General features: G+C 41.1%; 1 protein-coding gene across 1 annotated transcript; it reads left to right on the forward strand.

Annotated features, from left to right (window-relative positions):
- The first annotated feature begins 9,554 nt into the window (after positions 1-9,554).
- On the forward strand, positions 9,555-16,980 carry klf9 (Kruppel like factor 9). Its single transcript, XM_061672210.1, has 2 exons — positions 9,555-10,219; positions 13,227-16,980. Exons 1-2 carry the CDS (start codon positions 9,925-9,927, stop codon positions 13,505-13,507), a joined length of 576 nt encoding a protein of 191 aa, XP_061528194.1. The 5' UTR covers positions 9,555-9,924; the 3' UTR covers positions 13,508-16,980.
- The last annotated feature ends 3,452 nt before the right edge of the window (positions 16,981-20,432 follow it).

The following is a 20,432-nucleotide window of genomic DNA, read 5'->3' on the forward strand; positions in this document are numbered from 1 at the left end:
ACTTTGTGTTTTTTATTACATAAATGTGTATAATGTCCTTCTGCAATAGTTGTTTTTTTCTCCGTTAAGATAACAGAAATTAAAGGACCAGTGTGTAGGATTTAGTGGCTGTGAAGCTAACTGCAAGTGAATGATTGAAGAAAAAGATAATAATCTGCAAAAGTGAGTCACATACACGTGAAAGTGCCTTCCAACCACCACTACATATCACTCCTTCAATGTAGGATCCAAAGGACTTGACACAATTTAGGGGAGAATCTTGAAAGGTTTGCTTTAAATACAGTAGGAACTTCTGCCAAGGTTTGCATGCGTGTGGCTCATACCTGTGGTTGACTCAGATGGTGCCGCAAAGACCCGACTCATCAGTTTTTGGTTAGTACTGGACAACTGCAGAAGCGTAGTGTGTCCCATAAGAGGACTATTTGTAGATGCAAAGGGCTCTTTTGAAGATGTTAATTCTACATTAATCAGGACATTACTATACATATTGAGTTAATTTTCTGACCAATAAATCCCATACGCTGTCTTTAATGTCATTCATTCAGTTTATTCTATAATGCATTTTATATCATTATTTAATGCTTCATTTCAATCACTGACAATTAAATGCCTCTTTGAGTTCCAAATATAATATTTATAACCTCCCGATGTTTATATAATTTTCTAAATGAAAAGGAAGACACTAAATGGTGATGTATTTATGAAACATAAAGGTGTCTCATAGACATTTCAATCCTATTTAAAGTATTTAAAATAGTTTTTATCGTATGATGAAAAATGGAATGACATGGCAACTCAACAGTTGCATGGATACCAAACTTCCAGGTGCCTTCAGGGCATGGTTACAGTATGTTGGAGTTCAGTCACATATTTCTTAACTTTTTATGTTTCCCCCACCTCATAAAATGGAAATATCCATGACTGATGTAAGCATGTGGCCTCAACGCGGACATCTGCTTGAGCTGTCTAAATGTACCAGATGAAGGCTTGTTGGAATGAGCTGGCTCTAGTTGTTGCCCAAAACCACTGAAGACAATTATGTACGTATCTGCATGGAGAGATAAACTCAAAAGACTAATGCAGACTCTGTTTATTGATCGTGATTCATTTTAGTGTCACGCACCGTTCTGTATGTTGACTCTGTAACGAAACTACAACACACCCATCAAGCTGTAGACACACTCAGTAGACAACATTAGTGCCTGTGTTGTCTATAAGATATGAGATATAAATATGAACTATGTAGTTACTACAGTGGAACCTTTAAAGTTGAACTGGATCTGGGGTCTTGCATTTGTTTGGCTTGGGGGCTCAAACTGTCATCATAAAACCGTTGTTTGGTGGACATCTTATTTTAAAGGGGAAGTAAAGGCAACCATTTTTTTGCCCTCATGTTCCCCCACTAGTGCCCCCACCAAGCAACACGCCGAACGTCACAAACGCACGGCGGAGGCCAACTTCACGATAAAAGCTCCTCCACCAATAATACATTCGACATCAATGCCGTGTTATGCTTTTATTTTTAACTTGGCCTCTGCGTCTCGACCGGAAGCTTCCGGCGTGAGCAAACCTCGACTCCTTGACTGGATGCTGTCCTGAACCCAGTTTATATTACCATCCTATGCTGTTGCCACCAACATCAACAACACCAATCGCTAATTTAATATGCAAAAGGGGGAAAAAAATCTCCACTTTATTACGCTGCGGCACGGTGAACAACTGGTTAGCACATCTGCCTCACAGTTCTGGGGACCGGGGTTCTGATCTCGGCCCCGCCTGTGTGGAGCTTGCATCTTCTCCCCGTGCCTGTGTGGGTTTTCTCCGGGCACTCCGGTTTCCTCCCACATCCCAAAAACATGCGTGGTAGATTGATTGAGGACTCTAAATTGCCCGTAGGTGTGAATGTGAGTGTGAATGGTTGTTTCTATGTGCCCTGCGATTGGCTGGCGAACGGTTCAGGGTGTACCCCACCTTCCCCCCGAAGATAGCTGGGATAGGCTCCAGCAGCCTGCGACCCTACTGTGGATAAACAGTAAAGAAAATGGATGGATGTATTACGCTGTCATTGATTAAATTGGAGAATACGGCGCTAGCTTGCTGGCGTTAGCGACTAGCAGCTAGCTGTCCGAGTGCGCGGTGGGCTCGAGACAGCCAACAGACTGCCAGTTTTAGAGGCGAAAATGAATATGCACACTTACCTTTGATGTTGACAGCCTGACAAAGTTGCAGGAAATGTTGACCTCCAGGCTTTACTTTCACTTTAAGAAACAATTTAACATTAACTGGGTTATGTAATGGACACAGATCTTAAATAGACATTTAAAAAATAATAATATTAACAAGATCCAACATTTACAGTTCTTGGCCATGACCGTTTTCCAAGCAGATCAGTAAGAAAACAGGACTCCTAACACACCCCATACCAGAGGATAATCGTCCAGGATCCTCTTTTTGAGACATACGACAACAGAAATTCCTTTATTGAGGTGAGGCACATATATGACATTTGAAAAAGGTCACAAAAAGTATACAGTCATCCTGTAAAAGTGATCTTGTCTTAATTTACATATTTGAGGTAATGTGCTTTGTGATATTAATGGAAGCACATTTAATTATTCTGGCTGTCACTACTCACTGGCTTAGATAAATGAACAAAGATCAATTATTTGTAGTAAATACATAATTTTCTGGCCCATAAAGTGACATTGGATAATTTTTCACGTCAAACATTTATTATTATTTATTTATTACAAGGCATATAGTTTTCATGAGAAAAAAATCTCATGACACACTACCAGACGAAAAATGTCACACATGTGGATTACATGGGTTAGTTATGTATCTTCTGCCTGCCACTATATGTCACTGATGTAGATTCATATGTCAAAACCAGTATTTCTTTAGAATACTGCATATGGGGGTTGTCTTGTAGCCATCAAATGTCTGAGGTTGAGTGTGTTTGAAGGCAAGGATCCCCAGTAGATTAATTTTGATAACAAATATTTTTAAAATAGCTGCTTCAAAAAAGCCAAAGGAATAGCAAAACCGTGTCAGCGGTTCTTTGGAGGTTCCACTGTATAAGGTTCAAAGGGAAAAGCGTGACCCAAAGTCAGTGCTCAGGGACAACAACACTTCAGTGATGTAAGCTAGTAAATGTTAGGAACAATGGGAATAGATTTACATCAAGATATACTGTACAATAGAGACCCGCACTCTTAGTAGTGTGTAGGAGGGCGGGGGGGAATCAATATACTTGACTTTTTTATGTCTTCGGAAATGACATCAAAATAAATGTCTTCACTTGATGAAATCACAGAATTTTCCATCATAATGTCTAAAACAACAGTGAGGGAGTTGGAGGACAATTGGCTGTCGTTAGCCCTTCACATGCAAAAGCAAAGTGATTTTTTTTTTTTTTTTAATTTTGTTTTACGCCAAAGAAACTGAGTGGTGTTCTTCTGTCCTAACCTGCCGTGTTGCACAGCTGAGACCTCGCTTGAGGCAGGCATCATATAGCTCCACTCAAGTTTGAAAACAGATGTCCGGGTGGTGGCTTGCATTGACTTGAACCCTTATAGCAACATGATGCTATAAATGTGGAATGCCTGTTGTGCGATCGCCTCAATCTAATGAGGGGTGTGTGCCTGAAGCCAATACTGTGTGTGTGTGTGTGTGTGTGTGTGTGTGTGTGTCTGTGCACATTCACCTCATAGCATCCACACGTTCTCTATGTACAGTATTTTATAAAGTATTTTCCTAAAACATTAGCCTGTGGAATCCTGAGCGTAAGACGATAATCAGCAGATTTAATTCCCTCCTTGTGATGCTCAAGTTAAAGAGAAGTCCTTTCCCCGCAATAATTTCCAACCCGGCGTCCTCCTGGTCTCACTTTATTTAAATAATCAAGTCCTTGAGATGCATGCCCTTCTTCCACTCAGAGTGTACGCCGATGACCCGTAAAGACACAGAGAGAAAGAGATTATTCTATGAAATTAAAGTAGTGAGTATTTGGATGCAAATACGAAACTGTATTCTTATATGTGAATAGGATCATGTCTGGCATGCATTGTTAAATAAACAAATAGATTGCCAAATGGACAGTATTGTGTTGTTTGTGTTTGTATGCAAAAATAAAAAAGTGTGACCGCTGGAATGTCACGTTGGCATTCAAATGAATCACATACATTCCCAAGTCACATAAGCTACACACGCACATGAGATCCAAGACAATAGCTGTATCAAAAATGATGCCTTCAGATAGATAATAATATTGACACTGTACAGATACAATATGTTTAATATTTATTGTGTTTGTCGTTGTTAGTGGTGTAGAACTAGACTGCATCATATACTGTACATAATGAGAGCTGTCTCTAATACAGGTGTTCGGAAAGTCACCGTGCACTTTTTTTCATCAATAGATGTTTCAATATACACAAGGATTTTACCGTCACTGTCTGGTAGAAGTCTCGCAACGACTACTTTTCAAGAAATCCCCAAAACACCATTGTGCTTGAGTTAGCAAACACCACATTTTTCAAGTTGGTATTAAACCTTGTATTACTATCATTTACTGTTGCACATCAAAACGCCGCCCCAAAATCATGTTTGGATGCTAATTTCATTCAATAATTAATTACACTGATTGATTAGAATGGTACAGACACAGACCCCAACAGTGCCGGTCAAAGTCTGCAGTTGCGCCAAGTCCCCCGAAAAGAGAGAAGGCTTTAATAGTCAAAGCAAATGACAAATGACCGTGGTTACAGTACATCTTCCAAACTGTATTTCAAATGTCTAAGAGCCATAAGTAATGCAATAAAATTAAAAATTAAAAGATGAGCTGACTGAGTGATGTAATCAGTGGATATTCATCTGCACGTGAACTTACCTTCGTGGTTGACCAGTTCCTTCTGCACCAAAGCATCACAGCGATCCATTTTTAACAAAACAGGCTTACTCAAATGTATCTAATATTGAGCTGACAATGAGGAAGAGATGGCGTTACATGACGTTATATGACACTTCTCAGTTCAAGTGTCCATAAGAGTTAATAGATTTGTTCTCAAGCTGCTTTCAGCACTTGAAATTGGTTAATAATGTGTAAAATAGAAATACATAATAATAAAAATAACAGACGATATAAAAGTGACAATACAGGTAGTTGGACATACAGTGTTTCTGCCTGACAGCAAAAATATCTATTCAGTATCGAAACATTTCTGTTAATGTAAATATTGTGCGACTTTCCAAACACTCTGTATTAGGAACAGTTTAGTTCTACCGTGTGCTTATATTTTTTAACAGACATGTTTCAATATAGACTACATACTGACTGTAACTCCAAAGTCATGGATGTAACGTGTACATTTGCAAGAATAATAGTTTATTTTAATAATAAAATCATTCATATGTACTTCATTGTATTATTTAGAGTTCATTTAATTGTATTTAATTAACCAATAATTTCATAAAAGTAATGCAAATTGTTAATGTGTATAAAACTTATTTGCTTTTTCTAACAAATAGATAAATAGTTATTATATAAATTCTTTATTTTTATGATAAAATCATTCTCATGTTTAAATGCCATTATTTTTTATTATTATTTAATCAAATAAATCCAAACATAAATTTTATTACATTAATTTTATTAATTTTTAATTTTTAAAATGTTATCATTTACAGTAAATCAATTGGCCAATTATTTAAATTGATAAATGAATTAAACAAATATACAAAATTAGGAAATATATTTCAGTTCAATTTATATACTTGTAATTGTTTAGCCAATTATTTATCAATAAAATAAAAATCAATAAAAAGGTATGTACGTATTTTTTTATTACTTTTCTATCTCATTTTTTACAAAAAGTCAGTTAACCAAATATTTAATTAAATAAAACAGTAAAAGTAAAGACAAAATTGAGAAATACCTTTTAATTAACCAATCCTAGAGGAAAATGGGCCAGATTAAAGAACAAAGCAGTCCCTATATGGCCCCACGGGCCATACATTGCAGGATACTGTAACCGCACCACCTACTGTGTGTGTACGTGTGTGTGACCCAGTGGCCCTTTAGAAGGGAACACAATGTACAGACACATGCACACACACACATACACGTGCATTCCTATTCATTGCAGCATACTCTGACAGTCAACTCGTAACCTAATGACAACACGCGTCTTCATGACCCACATTGCTGCCACACACACACACAAAAAAAACAAGGAAAGAGAGAGAAGGGGGGGAGGAGGGGGGCTCGTCCCAGGAAATGTTTACAGCCTTGGAGAAGAAGGAGAGAAAAACCCATCTTGCAAAGCGTGATTCCTAGAAAGTGTGGGGCCACGAGGAAAGGGGCTGGGCTTTGGTAAGAGAGGAGGGAAGTGTGTGCAGCATTAGGGTTAGATGGGATGCCGGGACAGGACGGCACTCTCAGTTACCGCCGTACTTACTGTTTTTTTCAATTTGATTGTTTTATATTCATGGCCTTGAATTTTTTTTCACGCATTAATGATAGATTAGGCATATTCCAAATTAGGTACAAGTGCTTCAAATGAGCAGAGTGCTACTAAATCAGTAAAAACTTCACATTACTTTTTTTTTTTGAACGCATCCCCTCAGCCTAAATATGTGTACACGCTTAAACATTGCACAACCCCCTTCACCTCCATGGAGTTTTCTACGAACTCTACCCCTATGAAAGACCCTCCCACTTGCACTGCGTGTTATGTTACAAGTGGCCCAACTGCATTGCACCACCTCTGCCCCTCTACGGTGTCTCCCGTATATCATACGAGACCTTGCATGTATGTTTTGTCTGTCACAAACAAGCCCAGCAGATGCACTGCACACATGGATAGGAATGCATCAAACTCATTTTTAGGTCATGAAGATCAATATGAACCATAATATCCATGCAATTAAACTATAACTATCTTCATTTCGGAGGAATTTAAATGCATGTTTTTGTTTTAAATAAAGGAGAGAACAAATTAATACTGGACCCTTTCTGATATTTTGACATGATATTTTTCATTTTATGCAAATAAATGCTCTAAATGGTAATATTTGAATTTGAAAGTTTAGTTTTGACGCATCCAACCGGTATTAGTACAACAATACGTTTATTATTGCGGCTGTAGTTTGCAATGGTGTACCACTGCTTGCTGTAAACAGCTCTCAGTACGCTAAACTGCATTTCTATACCGCTGCAATCTACAGCTGCAATAATAAACACTTAAAGGCCCTGTAAAGTGAATTCATAGATTTGTTTCTCAGCCAGTATACATGTTTGAAGATACAATAATTGACCGGAGTTCCAGGTTGTCATGGCTGCTTTAGAGCGCCTCGTTGTCAGCATAGAAAAGCCCCGCGACTTCCCGGTGGGATAGACTCCAGCCACGGGAGGCTTTAAGCAGATGTATTTCCGCGGCTCAAACATGTAGTAGTTATGTGCAGTCATAAGAAAGAAGTAGCTTCAATTTTTGACGATTTTTGGGAATCATTCAAATTTGGCAGGGTTGTTAACAACACTCTTCTCCATGGGGTGTCAAATTTAGAAGCCATGCTGTATTTATTTTCACTTCACAGGGACTTTAGATAATAAAGCGCATATGATATTTCGTTGGACTGTACACATGTAGCTAAAGTTTTGGCCAGCGAGACATGCAGTAGCAACTCAAATATTGCAAGCATATGCAATGACTTTCACGTTTCTACCAAACTGGAACACTAATGTACATCGTGTGGGGAAGTTTGCTGTTGGTTTAAATGGAAGGACGTCCTGAACCAGCATCATGTGTGTTAATATTACGACCCACAGCCGCAGCATGTAAAAAGTCATGTCACAGCAATGCTAGTTGTTGATATCCTGGTACTCACTTCTTGCATGAGGCAAATTCAAGTTTTATGTTGTGGATATGAGTTCAAACCAGACCAGGCTCAAGAGACAGCAAAATTCTACCAGACGTGCACACAAGAAAAGGTGTCCGCCTGCATGAAGACCTCATGTGCAGTGTCAAGTCACGTCGTGTTGGACTGAGGAGCTAATTTGGGGTGAGCCTCTGGTTGCGCAACACCTGCGCACAGCGACGACACTATGGGTCACAGCAACCGGCTTGGATTACATTTTGAAAAATCAAAACAAAGCTTTTCCCTGTTACACATTGCTCTTCAGGACGCCATCATAGCTGCTAAGCATATGAGCCAATCGACGAACAGGTTTCCCAAACAAGCCTCAGGTTATGTAGCCTGTGATGGTGCATTCAAGTGCATCCTCTTATGAATACTGCTGTATGGAGCTAGGTACAGTAAGTCACAACATACAGTATGATAGCAAACCCCAGATAGGCCTACCACTTTAATCCCATTGAATACATCCTGGTAGCGCATAGCAAGCCCCAGGTCCCACTACAGACCTTGGTGACGAGGTGGACCACTTCATCGGAAGCGTTGCTGTGGAGGATTCCGCTCCGACAGACGTGGCCAGGTCCAGAGGCAGAACCACTTTCCTGAGGCATCTATCTACCTGCGGCGCTTCATCTCTTCAAATGGATTCTTATGCCATTTTAATAAAAATTGTACAGCGCTATGCTATGTGATAAATGTTGCCCACTCGACATCCGTTGCGGCCTGGGCATCCTGAAAGGGGGATCCCCCTCATCTGAGGTCCCTGCTCGAGGTTTCTTATTTCTCCCCAAATGTGGTTTCAAGCTTTTCCTTGCCCGATTGGTGGGTTTCGATCACGGGATGTCGTCAATCTGTGTCAACTGTAGGCCTGTAGGGCTACTCGTCACTTTAAACCGCATACACTCCTTGAAGTCTCAGCGCCCTTTGCACAATGGTCATTGCACCGGACTATTGCAATATTAGTGATTCGAACTGCTCTAAGTGCTAGAGGACTCTGCATCTTTTTGCACAATTGTTTTTTGTCAATGTCTTTATGTCCCCAAGTGTTCTGTAAATTGACTGTCTGTTGTACTAAAGCGGCTCCAACTACCGGAGACAAATTCCTTGTGTGTTTTGGACATACTTGGCAAATAAAGAGGATTCTGATTCTGTGAAGCCCTTTGAGATTCTTTTGTGGTTAAGGGCTAAACAAATAAACTTGACTTGATGTCACACGTACTTCCGGGTGGCGCCAATAGTAAGCAAACTCTTCAATCTCATTTCACCAAGACGGAGTGATTGAGAAAACAGGCTAAATGGCTTGAATGACAATTCTAACCTTCTTCTCTGCTGTCGTAGTTTGGATGTGTGAAGTTTCAGTCAAAATATGATGTTTTGTGAGATAAATAGCTTCCAAGAGAGACGGAATATCTGATATTTTACTACAACCCTGTTAAACTGTATGTGTGAAATTGCCTATCTGGGTTGTTAGCAAATATTCCAAGTCCATAATCGTCTTTGAACGCAGCATCATTCAAGCCTTGCCCCCTTTCCGCCTATGTCGCCCTCTGATTGGCTTACCCGGCCCGGTACTCACTTCCGGGAATCGGCAATTCTCTAAAACATCGTGTCACGTTTCCCGTGGGCCAATGGGCGCCCGGTTCCGCGATGACGCGGTGGGATTCCGCGAAATTGTTTCTCGGGAGTGCGAGGACACAGCAGCGGCGGCGGCAGCAAAGCAGGAAAAACGAGGACGCGTGCGGAGGAACAATGAAATGGACGCATTAAATTAGATATTGTGGAAGCTGGTTGACGGAGGATTTGGGGAGAGGGGCAACATTTTCTCTACTGATTTGTGTTTTTGTCTTCGTCTGAACGTCCCACTCTTGACGGGACAGTCACATTGACGCCGACACGTGTGTGGATGATCGCGCACGCCACCTCGCTCTGATCCTCTCCTCCTGATTTTTTGGTTTTTTGTTTTTTTTTGCAACACTTCCACCACCAGCAGTCACTCTTCCTGCGGTCATCATGTCCGAGGTCTCTGAGGACCTCGTCCCCGCGCGACCTGCACCCACGGTCCGGACGGACGACGCGCTCAAAGAGAACCAAGACCACCGAACTTTGCTGATGGTGGCGAGAATTCTGTTGGACTTGAACAAATGTCGGCCCGACGCCGAGGAGAAGGAGAAGCCGGTCGAGAGCAAGAGGAGGGCGGAGGAGCCGCAGGAGTCCTCCGACAAGAGGCACTGCTGCCCCTTTAACGGCTGTGGCAAGATGTACGGAAAGTCGTCCCACCTTAAAGCCCACCTAAGGGTGCATACCGGTAAGTCAAACTCAACTGCCCGGTTCTTTATTATTATTATTTTTGTCGTATCTGTTTCTAACGGAACCACCCTTTCATCGTGACTTCGATTATGACGTCACTGCTAATAGGCTATAATGACGTCACTGCGTCACGATATAAAGGCTCGTGGGTGCGTGTCGTGATAGTTGAGGGTGGAAAAAAAATCGATAGCTAATAATAGGAATCGTCGTGCCTGGGCGGTGGAAGGAGGAGGAGGAGGAGGAGGAGGAGGAGGAGGAATACCCAAGTTGCAACCACTCCACCAGCTGTGGTAGTTGTGGTGCTGGTGTGTGTGTGTGTGTGTGTGTGTGTGTGTGTGTGTGGGTGCAGTGGCGTTTCTCGACCCTCTGGGGGCCCTGGGCAAGAAGCACCATGGAAGCCCCCCCCCCTCCAAAAAAAATAAATAAATAAATAAACAGGATGATAGATAAGCAAATTTATTTAAAAAGTTTGTCTATCTGGAATCAACATTTGTAGATATCAATGTCTGTCTGAGTAGTCATAATTAGGCCTCCGTTTGAAATAATTCAAGATATGTGTAACAGGGTTGTGACCAGTCGAAACGACATATAGATATCTGTAATTCAGTCGGGCCTGGACAAAACTGAGTCAAAGATAGCTGTGACATCATTTCGCCTTCCACAAATGACATCACTTTTGCCATTCATGAGTATGGATGGGGTTTTTACGGAAAGCCTTCTGTACATTTAACAGCTTCAGTTTACCTTAGTCCAAAATAACATTTCAGATATCCACAACTAGATTCTTCCCATCTAGAATTGTCATTTCAGATATCTGCAACATCATTTCGTCATTCATGCGTATGCGAGTTCCTCATTGCAGATGACCTTCAGTTGCAGATATCCGTGAACTGTAGATAGCTTTAACTCCATCCAACCCCCAAAAAGCTTATTGGTGGTTAATCCTTGATTATACAAATTTTTTTGGGGTGTATTGCAATTATAATGGGCATCAATTATCTGTGGATTTTCAATGGCCCGTTCGTTCCCCTGTGAATACCGGGGGTGCACCACTGTATATCAAAAATGAGTTGCACGTATCTATAATCCAGTTGCGGGTATCACTAATTTCTTAGCAGATCTCTGCAACTGAGAAGCATCTTTAATGAGAAAACCTCTCCGTATGAATGTCAAAACTAACGTCACAGGGACGAAATGACGTTGCAGATATCTACAAATGCTAATTGTATAAAGGCAAAATGTAGCTATGGAAATGTTCATTTTGACTAAGCAAAACTGAATTACAAAGGTTTGCATTAACACACATCCAGTCGAGATGTTAAATGTTAAGAAGCCTTGCCATAGATTTCCGACACGCTGTTTTTGCGGCGTCATTGTTTCTTCATTGCTCTGGTGCCAATGTCAGCCGTCTGTCGGGAGCCCCCTAAAGCTGTTGTGTGTGTGCATACAGTATGTGTGTGCGCGCGACCCGTATTCACGTTGCTAAATCATTCCTCGTGTAATCTTCAAACGTCCTCACTTGAGTGTTGCGTGATCGTAACAAGAAGAAAAGCAGTAAACGCGAATGTGGCAGCAGGGCACTGCGACACCGACGCACGTGCTCACAAGACCGGAGCAAACACGCCCCTCCCCGTTTGGAGCCGCTACTTCCGCATATGTCATCGGCCCCGCCCCCTCATACGCCCGCTTGTAAACAAGGAGAAACACGTGGTCGAGTGGAGCACGTGTTGGGGAGGAGACGTCGTGGTTTTCTTTTTTTCGATGCTCATCGCTGTTATCATGACTCATTTGTTCTAAATCAACATGTTCAGATTTTGTTCCTAGAAAATGCGCGCGCACCCCCACACGCACGCACACACACACACGCGCGCGTCCCCAAATGTTGTTTATGCACTGAGACAGCGCATACAGTTTGTACTTTGCCTGCCTGTGAATTGCTTCATCCTTTATTTTTTTATTGCTGTTTCAAAAATCAACAAACAAGAGAACAGAACCTACTCAGTCATCGGATTAAGGCTGATTTTCTACATTTTCTGTCTTGGACATATAATTGCACCACATAGATTTTCCTTTTCATATTTCCATCGTGTAGATCTATCTATCTCTCTCTCTAAAGCAGGGGTCACCAACCTTTTTGAAACAGAGAGCTACTTCTCGGGTACTGCCGAATGCGAAGGGCTACCAGTTTGATAAACACTTCTGAACAAATATGCTCAAATTATTTGGGGTGAATCATCTTCATCTCATCATCCTTGCGCGCTTTAGCTTGTCTCCACAAACACTATGGTTTGGTCATGCGCTCCACTGAACTTTGACCTACGGTACACTAGGGTAGTGTGTTTGTTTGTTTATTTATTTATTTATTCATCCATCCATCCATTTTCTGAGCCGCTTCTCCTCACTAGGGTCGTGGGCGTGCTGGAGCCTATCCCAGCTATCATTGGGCAGGAAGCGGGGTACACCCTGAACTGGTTGCCAGCCAATCACAGGGCACATACAAACAAACAACTATTCGCACTCACATTCACACCTACGGGCAATTTAGAGTTGTCAATTAACCTCGCATGCATGTTTTTGGGATGTGGGAGGAAACCGGAGTGCCCGGAGAAAACCCACGCAGGCACGGTGAGAACATGCAAACTCCACACAGGCGGGGCCGGGGATTGAACCCCGGTCCTCAGAACTGTGAAGCAGACGCTCTAACCAGTCGCCCACTGTGCCGCACTATTTATTTATTTAATTATGTATTTATTTATTTATAATATTGTCATTTTCCAATTTGTACCAATGCAAGTGTGATTTAAAAAAAAATAACCAAAACAAATGAATTCAGCTTACTGGTAAGTGGCACTATTTATTTTATTTTATTTTTTGTAACAGCACAAAAATATTAAACACACCTCACTCGTGAGCAATTTTTTAGAACAGGCCTGCGGGTTACTCAGTGCCCGCGGACACCATGTCGGTGACCCCTGATCTAAAGACTCTGCTGTGTTCTTCCTCAGGCGAGCGTCCATTTGAGTGCACCTGGCTGGCCTGCGGCAAGAAGTTCTCGCGGTCAGACGAGCTGACCCGTCACTACCGCACGCACACGGGCGAGAAGCGCTTCACCTGCCCCCTGTGCGACAAGTGCTTCATGAGGAGCGACCACCTGACCAAGCACGCCCGTCGCCACGCCGGCTTCCATCCCAGCATGCTCCAGGGCGCCGGCGCCTCCAAGAGACGCCACTGCTCCGTCTCCGTGTCGTCATCCGATTCCGGAGACCAAAGCCCTCAGGGGATGTAAATTGGGGCCAACACACACACACACACACACACACACACGGACACACACACTCATGTGCCACCGCCCACGATCACAGAGGTTTTCTCAGTGTCAAGCTTCCATTCTTGACCAATGTGAGAGGTATTTTTTCAAAATTGTTCATCAGGGTGAATTATTTCTAATCATTTCTGAATGTCAGTGTGTGTGTGTGTGTGTGTGTTTTTTTTTTTTTAAAGGTCCCATATTTTGGCCATTTAAACTTTCATAGAGTGACTCTGTAACACGGACTTAGTATAAAAGTAACAATTTCATAAAAATTACACCTTGGTTTTGTCATACGAGTGTCCAGAAAAAGGCCCCTCTGACAGCTACTTGTGTTTGATCCAGTTTTGTATCCACTTTGTCCATATTTGGCTAAGCCCGTCGCCTTTCCTCTCATTGGTTGCCTCCGTGTAGAAGACCCGTGAAGCGGAGAGGGAGGTGGAGATCTTCGCTAGTGACGTAAATAAGCTCGAGAAATTCGAATGACCTGATTTCAGGCCTCTCGGCAGAAAAACGTCTGGAACTCAGGAATCTGTGGACGTTTTTAATTCATATTTCACACATTTACTGAGGCACCATACAGCCAATATTACATCCCAAATACTAGAAAAAGATGGTTTGGTAAAATATGGGACCTTTAGACAAATACAACCCCAATTTAAATGAAGTTGGAACGTTGCGTTAAACATAAATAAAAACAATACAATGATTTGCAAATCATGTTCGACCTATATTTAATTGAATACACTATAAAGACAAGATATTTAATGTTCAAACTGATCAACTTTATTGTTTTTAGCAAATAATCATGAACTTATAATTTTATGGCTGCAACACGTTCCAAAAAAGCTGGGACAGGGTCATGTTTACCACTGTGTTATATCACCTTTTCTTTCCCATTCTTGCTCGATGTACAGCTTCAGCTGTTCAACAGTCCGGGGTCTGCGTTGTCTTGTTTTACCCTTCATAATGCGCCACACATTTTCAATGGGAGACAGGTCTGGACTGCAGGCAGGCCAGTCTAGTACCCGTACTCTTTTACTACGAGCCACGCTGTTGTAATACGTGCAGAATGTGGTTTGGGATTGTCTTGCTGAAATAAGCAGGGGCGTCCATGAAAAAGACGTTGCTTGGATGGCAGCATATGTTTCTCCAAAACCTGTATGTACCTTTCAGCATTAATGGTGCCTTCAAAGATGTGTAAGTTACCCATGCCATTGGCACTAACACAGCCCCATACGATCACAGATGCTGGCTTTTTAACTTTGCGTCCATAACAGTCCGGATGGTTCTTTTCCTCTTTGGCCCGGAGGACACGACATCCACAATTTCCAAAAACAATTTGAAATGTGGACTCGTCGGACCACAGAACACTTTTCCACTTTGCGTTTGTCCATCTTAGATGAGCTCGGGCCCAGAGAAGCCGGCGGCGTTTCTGGGTGTTGTTGATAAATGGCTTTTGCTTTGCATAGTAGAGTTTCAAGTTGCACTTACGGATGTAGCGCCGAACTGTAACTGACATTGGTTTTCTGAAGTGTTTCTGAGCCCTTGTGGTGATATCCTTTACACATTGATGTTGGTTTTTGATGCAGTGCCGCCTGAGGGATCAAAGGTCACGGGCATTCGGTGTTGCTTTTCGGCCTTGCCGCGGACATGCAGTGATTTCTCCAGATTCTCTGAACCTTTTGATTATATTATGGACCGTAGATGATGAAATCCATAAGTTCCTTGCAATTGTACGTTGAGGAACATTGTCCTTAAACTGTTTGACTATTTTCTCACGCACTTGTTCACAAAGAGGTGAACCTCGCCCGATCTTTGCTTGTGAATGACTGAGCAATTCAGGGAAGCTCCTTTTATACCCAATCATGGCACCCACCTCTTCCCAATTAGCCTGTAGACCTGTGGGATGTTCCAAAAAGGTGTTTGATGAACATTCCTCAACTTTCTCAGTCTTTTTTGCCACCTGTCCCAGCTTTTTTTGGAACGTGTTACAGCCATAAAATTCAAAGTGTAATGATTATTTGCAAAAAACAATAAAGTTTATCAGTTTGAACATTAAATATATTGTCTTTGTAGTGTATTCAATTAAATATAGGTTGAACATGATTTGCAAATCATTGTATTCTGCTATTATTATGTTTAACACAACGTCCCAACTTCATTGGAATTGGTGTTGTATAACATCAGGCAGCACGATAAAATGGTGGTTATTAGTCTGCCTAGTAGTTCTGAGGTTCTGGGTTCGAATCTTGTGTGAGGGTTTTCATGTTCTCCCCGTGTTTGTGTGGGGTTTCTCGGTATGCCGGCTTAGCTCCCTCATTCCAAAAATGTGTATTTTAGCTTTATTGGAGACTTAATTGTACATAGGTGTGAGCGTGAATGGTTGTCGTTCTATCTGCACCCTGCGATTGGCTGACGACAAGTCAAGGGCGTACCCGACCTGTCGTCAAAAGTCAGCTGGGATAACACTAGAAATTGGATGGCTAATATACCAGCCTGGTATGTATAGTTGTCAGCAACACTATCTTTACTAGAGGAACTCGGCTCAGCTCCACCAGGACTGAAAGGGAATGAGTATTATAAATATGCATATGTATAGTAGAGCAGTATTACCATGCACACAGAGGAAAGCTCGATTATTTAGCCTTTAGTTATTAGAGAGAAATGAGTCAATTATCTAGAATCCAGCCAATTACAAAGTGACTTCATATGAAGAAACATACGAGCATAACAATGCATAAAAAATAATTTCACTAGACTTTGCTAAGACAAGCCATCCTAATGCCAATTGTGAAGTTGTGATGCAGGTTGTGAATATTGACATCACAAGCAAACAGGTCTTCACTTGAGGTCTGTGCCTTCTGGAGGTTGTTTTCCCCTCCTTGCCACTATTGAAATGAATTATTATGATATTATAATCGTCACACTGATATTCAGCAATTTAGTGAATATAAAGTGAATTGTCGCAGACCAACAGTGCCAGCCAGATGGACTTATTTGTCCATACATTGTATTTTGTCAGGGGCGTTTCAATGAACATTTTTCACCTCCCGGTGGTGATGTTGAAGCACAACATGTCACCTTATCTGGCTGGGACTTTCATCATTTAGTTCAGAAGTCACTTCCATCTTGTAGCATGTGTCTTTGTATTTGTTCAGTTTTTCATGATGATGGTTTTATATAATTAATGAGGTCGAGAGGGGGTAATACTCCACTACACGAGCTACAAATATTATTATTATTATATTTTTTAAGCTCTTACACTGGCTAAGAGTGGAAATGTTTTTTTTTCTTTCTGTAATTATGACATCTGTGATTCAATGTTGGTGCCTTTCAGGTTGAAGCCCTTATGATTCTACTGTAATGAGGGTCACTGAAGACCCTATATTAATGCTTTAGACATAGCATTGTAATAATTAAGTTTTTAACATTAAAAATGGTCTTTCTAATCCTGTACTATTTCTTATACATGCACTCACACGCTCCTGTCTGACATTCTGCTTTCAACATACCCTGCGTTAGCTGTTACATTTCAATCGGGACATATAGAGCAACCTGAAGAAAACTATAAATTCTCAAGAGAAAATGTAAGACTTAAAACAACCCAAAATTTAAAGTAAGACTTTTTTCCCTCCGGACTTTTATGCAGTCTTCTTATTAAAATAGACTGGATAGATAGATTCATCCAAAGCTTCACTGGCTTTGGCTACTGAGTCATGGTGAAAGCAACAGAACTGCCAAATGACCTGTGAGAAAAGGTAGTTGAATTTAATAAATCAGGAAAAGGATATTTAAAAAAAGATCAGTAGTGTTCAAACTCTTGATAAAGAAAAGGCAAATTAGTGGTTCTGTTCATACAAAGCTGCGGTCAGGTAGACCAACAAAGATTTTTAACCACAACTGGAAGAACGATTGTTCGGGATGCAAAAAAAAGACCCACAAGCAACTTTCGTTTAAATACCTACTCTGGAAAAAAAAAAAGAAGTGCGATCTGTTTCAAGATGCACAGGAGGCACTTGGGGGAGAAAAAAAAGCAGCTGCACAGTCGAGTTGCCAGGGGGGGGGGGGGGGGGGGGGGGGGGGGGGGGGGAAAGGCTGTTAATGCACCAACGTTACAAAACAGCGCGCTTACAATATGCCAAATGGCACCGAGGCAAGCCTCAAAACTTCTTGGAACAAAGTCATTTGGAGAGACGAGAACAAAATTGCACTTTATGGTCACAAACCATCCATAAACACTTTGTTTGGAGAGGAGTCAACAAGGCTTGTGACGAAAAGTACACTGAAATATGGAGGTGGCTCAACAGAGGAAAGTGAAGCTTCTGCAGCGTGCATCACTGTTTCCTCGCCCCAATGTCATTGAGCCGCTCTGAGCTGATATCAAATCGTGCAGTTTACGGAAGACAACCTGGAGGCTGTAACGGAGAATGGGAAGCTGGACCACCTGAAAACAAAGGGCCTCATCCACAAACATTCATTGGGGACAATACACTGACCGCTAGCTAGCTAGTTAGCAAGACAGCTGGCTAGAGTGATACATTAAATCATGGCATTTTTTTGTTGATGTTTTTTTTAAATAATGACCGTCAAATGTGAAATCCCCAAATGAAGCTATTTAGGATAGTTTTAACATATTTGAGTGGGGAAAAGGGCATCATTGTTGATGTTTCAAATTTCAAAGTGGTTCAGAGGTCATGGATGTGAAGTTAATTGGGCCAAATTTGAGCAGTTTTCTTCATTTCCGATCAGTCAGCAAAAGCCCGACTATCAGGTGTCTAAAAGATTTTCCCGAGCGATTATCATGTGGTGTTGTGTTAATTAACTGTTGTTGTTGATTCTTCCTCCCCGATCTACTCGGAAAACGGTCAAAGCCGACAATCGTGCCTGTTCAATATTTACGATTGCAAATTCTTAGCACTGAGGCGGCACACAAATAGAAGAGGAACTGGTTGTGTTGAGTGCAAAATGTCGTACAAGTAATTCACCACAATAAAAAAGACAAGGAGTAGAACATGCCAATTTTTATTCATCATGTGAGGTCTATGTATTTGATGTATGGACCATACGGCATGTCTAACACATGCCTGTGTACTGTTTTTATTGAACTAAAATAAGTTTGCTTTATTGCTGTACAAGGACAGTGACAAGTACGGAAGCATATTGCATTCACTTGGATAAAAAAAGAAAAGAAAAACCTGTTTTTCTGAGTAATTCTTTTGAGGGCTTTGTTTTTTTGAATATTTGTTTCTGTTTTTCTGACTAATTATTTCTGTTTTTCTGACAAATTATTTTTCTTAGTTTTTCTGTCTAACCCCCCCCCCCCCCCCCCCCCTGTATTATGAGTAGTCCCCCTCAGTTTTTCTGAGGAATTCCACCCCCCCCCCTGTTTTTCTGACAAAACATTCTTATGACTAATAACAATACCATCTATGTGACTCAAAGACAGGAGTATCTCCCAGTGTCTTAAACCCATATAAAAATAAAACATGATCAAACTAAATAAGCCGCAGTTGGAAGGTTATCGCGTGAGTTCGATGTGTTCCAATAACTCAGAAAGAATTTGTCAGAAAAACAAAAAAATAGTCAGAAAAACAGGGGGGGTTACTCAGAAAAACAGGGGGGAAAAAATTAATCAGAAAAACAGGAGAAAAATTACTCAGAAAAACAGGGGGGGGGGGGATTAGACAGAAAAACTGAGAAAAAACAATTAGTCAGAAAAACAGAAAAAAATATTTTTAAAAAACAAAGCCCTCAAAAAAAAATAACTGAGAAAAACAATTTTTTTTTAAATCCAAGTGAATGCAATACTCTTCCGTAGACAAGAACAAAAGCGAAGGCCGGACTAATGTTCCATTAGGTGTTTATTTAGTGTTTACATACACCGCACGTAACAATAACAATGTTAAATACCATAATGCAAGTTTATATGATACAAAAACGATTACCGGTAATGTAAAACAATTATTGAAACACGCATGTTTTAAGGTTAAAAAAATCCCATCAAGTTTCAGCATGTTAATTAAAACAAAGTAATTCATGGCAACAAATAAAAACGTCTTGTTAACTTGTTTGTACTTAAGGCAACTCTAACTGCAAATAATCAGTTAATTTAAGGGAGCTATGTCAGTAACTGAAGCTGCAAGTCCCACAGTTCCCCACCAACTATTTACATTGGCATGGTAGTTATGTACATTACATGCACGTGTGTGTGTGCGTGTGTGTGTGTGTGTTTGTGTGCAAAGACAGGAGTGTCTACTGCTGGGCACTATAAAATGTACAAACCTTTAAGGGTGGAAATGGCATGAAATACTTTATCCTTTGGCCTCATGCCTTGTAAGCATATACTCTACAGCAATTGCCCTTCTTGAAACACTTTTTCAATACCAATGGCGAAACAGTACCTGTGCTGTGCACGAAAAAGGCCCATAAAGGTTAAAACAAATGTGCAAATGAAAATAATACAACACAGTCACAACATGCTGGAAAGGGGGAAAATGAAATGTGCAAGTGTTCCTTTTGAACTTCCCTTGTCACTTATTTAGTTCAGGGGTCGTCATGCATTTTGCTCTACAGCCATGTTCCTTACATTCATCTCTACAGCCTGTCATGAGACGTTCACAGACAGTAGACAAAGAAGGTGAATGGATGGGAAGGGGGAGTGAGTGCGGCCTGACCTGTGCTACATCGCAAACTTGTACAGTGCAATGTTTACAGTACTTGGAGCACCAAGACTGCTGCCTTTTGCCGCGGCAACACACAACAATCATACTTGTTAAACTCATGAAAATAAGACCAAAAAAAATAAATAAAATAAAAATAAAATTCTTCTTAATATATTATTATTACAATTGTAAACCCTTTTTTAGGTAAGTGGAGCAGCTGAGTCAGCAACATCATCATG

This window comes from Phycodurus eques, chromosome 3 (genome assembly GCF_024500275.1).
Source record: "Phycodurus eques isolate BA_2022a chromosome 3, UOR_Pequ_1.1, whole genome shotgun sequence".
Classification (NCBI taxonomy): domain Eukaryota; kingdom Metazoa; phylum Chordata; class Actinopteri; order Syngnathiformes; family Syngnathidae; genus Phycodurus; species Phycodurus eques.

Coding starts and splice junctions, on each gene's coding strand:
- klf9 (XM_061672210.1), top strand. CDS start 9,925: ATGTCCGAGGTCTCTGAGGACCTCGTCCCCGCGCGACCTGCACCCACG. Junction 10,220..13,226: donor CCACCTAAGGGTGCATACCG/GTAAGTCAAACT, acceptor GTTCTTCCTCAG/GCGAGCGTCCATTTGAGTGC.